The 3,796-nt window shown below is 37.0% G+C and overlaps 1 protein-coding gene across 2 annotated transcripts in view; it reads left to right on the top strand.

Annotated features, from left to right (window-relative positions):
• Positions 1-3,796, top strand: part of LOC107656183 (sorting nexin-1-like) — a 15,780-nt gene that overhangs the window by 5,494 nt on the left and 6,490 nt on the right. For both annotated transcript variants that reach the window (XM_016443928.1, XM_016443926.1), the window contains exons 2-7: positions 762-894; positions 1,718-1,860; positions 1,946-2,012; positions 2,727-2,770; positions 2,867-3,008; positions 3,183-3,261. In XM_016443928.1, coding sequence (XP_016299414.1) covers positions 762-894; positions 1,718-1,860; positions 1,946-2,012; positions 2,727-2,770; positions 2,867-3,008; positions 3,183-3,261 — 608 coding nt within the window. The remainder of the gene's footprint in view (positions 1-761; positions 895-1,717; positions 1,861-1,945; positions 2,013-2,726; positions 2,771-2,866; positions 3,009-3,182; positions 3,262-3,796) is intronic.

The raw sequence follows: 3,796 nt of genomic DNA, 5'->3' as shown, positions 1-3,796 counted from the left end.
TATAATGAAAATAAAATACGATCGATCATATTAATAAATAATAATTCAAGAAGTTAAAACACGGTATACATGTAGTTAAAGCAAAATTGAATGGAGGAATTTAAGTAATTGTAGAAGTCCAAAGTTCTGTAGAACTACGCGGCTGTCCTTTTTGTATTGTTTCAATATTAAGCCATATTCTTGAACTGGATAATGAGTTTCTTTTCAGACCACTTGCCTTTATGGATGTGAAACTTGCCATGTAGTAAAACGATTTAATATAAAAAATATGACTTGTGTCCATGTCATTTCCCCATAGTAAATAAAAACTAAATCACGTTGTTTGTCTTTTTGTTGCCCAACTATAGGGGGAATTAAATTTACACAGTGTACTCACAAATTACCCAAGGAATGACATAAACCGAAATAAGTGAAAAGGTTTCAAGTATGTATTTTGTGTGAACACATAATCGTTGTCATACAAATCTGAAAGAAAGCAGTTGCGGCAATCAAGCCACCCATCTAAAGCAGATGCAGAAAAACAAAAGAACCCGACTGTAAGTACATTAACATTATTAGTCTTAACTCTTAAATAACGCCTTTCATATTTCAAGTTTTTCCTTCATTTTCCAAAGAAGTCTCAGGTGTAAAGGTATAACGGAAGTACAGATACACTGCTTTGCGGGAAAGCGGAAGTTAGCTGACGTCACTGTGAAAAGGGCCTATTATGTCATTATGGTTATCAGCTGTTATCTTGGCGTCGTGTTCATCTCTTTTTGCAGAGTAAACCGATCACACCCACCTCAGCTCCTGATGAAGGCGATATCTTCAGTGAGGAGGGCTCGTACGTCAGGAGCGATGTCCATCACACCACTAATGGCCTTCACTCTGATGAAGAGCTGGATCTGTTCACTGGTATTTCACTCCATCGCTGCACCATGACTCGTAATGAGCAATAAATTCGCAATGACACTTGATTTGACATGCAGGCCAGATGGGAGCTGAACTGCATGTTGGAGAACATAATGCATTCAATCTTTGACTTTAAAATAGCGTGGCAGGCTGAAACAGATCACTTAAAAATGCTATATCGATTTTAAAAAGTACTGAAAATTGTACTTGAGTATATTAACAATGTCAAAAAGTGTGCTCAGTTAAAATGAGCAAAAAAGTACTTGAGTGGAAGTAAAAATTATCCATATTTAATTGAACTTGGGTATTTAAAAGTAAGAAGTAAATACGTTTCTTAGCTTCAAATTGGTGTTTGAAAACAAGAGACAGTAAAGATGTTCTAATTTTAGTATTTTTGATGCAGAAACTTTCTAAAGAAACTGTCAAAAATAATATTTTCTTATTATTGTTCTATGTAAGAATCTAGGGCACAGCAGATGTTAAACTGAAACCAGTATCCTGAAAGCTTTTGCATGAATGTTCTCAGCTAAAGTTGTCAGCAGATGATTTTACAAACATTTGAATAGTGATTTTTAGTGGTTGTAAAAACACTGAAGTATGTGTCTGAAACGGATAGCTTGAGTACACGATTGACTGGCGTCACATTTGGATATATATTTTTAAATCATTGAGGAAATATTTAAGTCATGATATGTCATTTTAAGAATTTGTAATGAAGTAAAATGCTATTATTTTTCAAAATAATTGTATACTAAAGTATAATGGTGTAATGCTATTACTCACTTCACACCTCTGTGCTTTATTGCTCTCTCTGTTCAATCACTAGAGGCCACTGTAGAGCTGACACTCACTAACACCACCAGTCAAGGCAGGAGAGAGATTATTGGCCCGACCGCATCGGCTTGCAACACCACACATGTCCCTAATTCCATACTCAAACCCAGCATTGTCACCAAAACCATGGAGGAGGTACTCAAACAAGACCCTTCAGTTGCATTCATGTAATATTTATATAGATTTGTAATTCTAACTGAATGCTGATCAACTTCAACAGTTGGAGGAGGAAGAGAGTGGAGACCAGTTTGAACTGAACATTGCAGTCACTAATCCAGAGAAAATTGGTTTGTATTATGCAATTTATTAAAATTTTTCACAGTGTAGGTACATAACAAGAAGAATAATAAATTGAAGTAAACTGTGAAATGATTTGCGCTACAAGCCAGTGAGTGATTAAGATTCCTCATTTGTGAGTCACTTTGGATAAAAAGCATCTGCTAAATGAATAAATATAAACATAATAAAATAATATGATCATGGATAACAGTTTGCAGCATCAAGTAGCATAAATAACTGATTTTTTACACCTAAAATAACTAGAAGCCACTGACACATTGCCCACTTATACTTTAAAAAGGGGGATAACTTGCATCAAAATTTTCTAGATCAGTGTTTCTCAACCAGTTGCCCACTAGGGGACCCCAGCAAACATCCAATGGAGCTTATTTTAAAAAGGGAGTTTTTTTGAGATAAGTATTTGTTTTTCTTACTTTTATTTATTAAAATCTGATTAAGATTGCATTAAGAAATACAATTAATGAGTTCTTAAAACTTCTGAAATCAAACAAATTAATCATAATTAATTATTCTGTTGACACTCAGAAAACAAGCAGGTTTGTATTTATTACAGCACTATTAATAGAGAAAATATCTTAGTCTACATGTGTGGGCCTTCAAATATTTCCTTGGACATTGAGAAGCACTGGTCTAGATTCAGCCTCTTGTTCTGGATGTTGAGAGCTATAGTGACCGAATTCTTCTATGTTATTGTGTTGCAGGAGATGGCATGAATGCCTACATGTCTTACAAAGTGTCGACACAGGTACACAAAAGCTTATCCCTATTACCATTTTTGGATTGATCAAGCTACATAAATCAGCATTATGCCCCTTTTCCATGCTTCTCTCTCTATCTCCAGACTACACTGCCCATGTTCCTTAATAAGATGTTCTCCGTACGTCGACGTTTCAGTGATTTTCTGGGACTTTATGAGACGATATCGGCCAAACACTCTCTGCTGGGCTGCATCATTCCACCTCCACCTCAGAAGAGTGTAGTTGGTAAAGAATTTCTCATGCTCACTCTGGCTCCTTCCTTGTCTAGTGGAGTACAATAGCCTGGATCCATGAGAATGTTTACTCTGAGCTCTCTGTTGGCTCTTACTTGCATCATTTTGCTCGGAGCAGTCCGGTGTGATTTGCTGACTGAGCGTGTGGTTTGGTGTTGTGTCACAGGGATGACTAAAGTGAAGGTAGGGAAGGAGGATTCATCCTCAGCGGAGTTTGTGGAAAAGAGACGAGCAGCACTGGAGAGGTGAACACAAGCCTAATTAGACATACACATAAAATAGAAGTTCACAAATTGCATTTTTTTCGTGATATTGATAACTTGGGTGTTTTGGGGCGTTTTGTAGCCCAAAATGTATGAAATCCCAGGTGCAACCAAACAATCCCTATAAAAACCAGAAAAAAGAAAGCGCTGATTTGATTGTTAATGCAACAGATTTAGACACCACAAACCATTAGGAGTTAGGAGTGGTTTCATTTTTATTTTGCAGTCATACCCTAGAACTAGGGATGTACTCGTTAAAATGCCCCGATACCAAACGCCGATACCACACAGCATGTGATAAGTGCCATATTCAGACAAAGAAACACCGACAACAGAACAACAGACAGCAGAATGGAGTTAAGGATGTCTACTACGAAGTATATGTATGCAATGAATATAATGTTAAACATTCAGTGTTAACGCCTGTATAGCTGATGTGCGCGAGCTGATAAACAAAGCACGCTGAGTGGATTGAGCGCGCGGCGGCGCAGATGCGCGAGCTTGTCGAGTGAATATA

The sequence above is a fragment of the Sinocyclocheilus anshuiensis genome, unplaced genomic scaffold, assembly GCF_001515605.1.
Source record: "Sinocyclocheilus anshuiensis isolate Anshui unplaced genomic scaffold, SAMN03320099.WGS_v1.1 scaffold1429, whole genome shotgun sequence".
Classification (NCBI taxonomy): domain Eukaryota; kingdom Metazoa; phylum Chordata; class Actinopteri; order Cypriniformes; family Cyprinidae; genus Sinocyclocheilus; species Sinocyclocheilus anshuiensis.
Note: the sequence above shows the minus strand (reverse complement) of the source record. Positions and strands in the feature narration are given on the sequence as shown.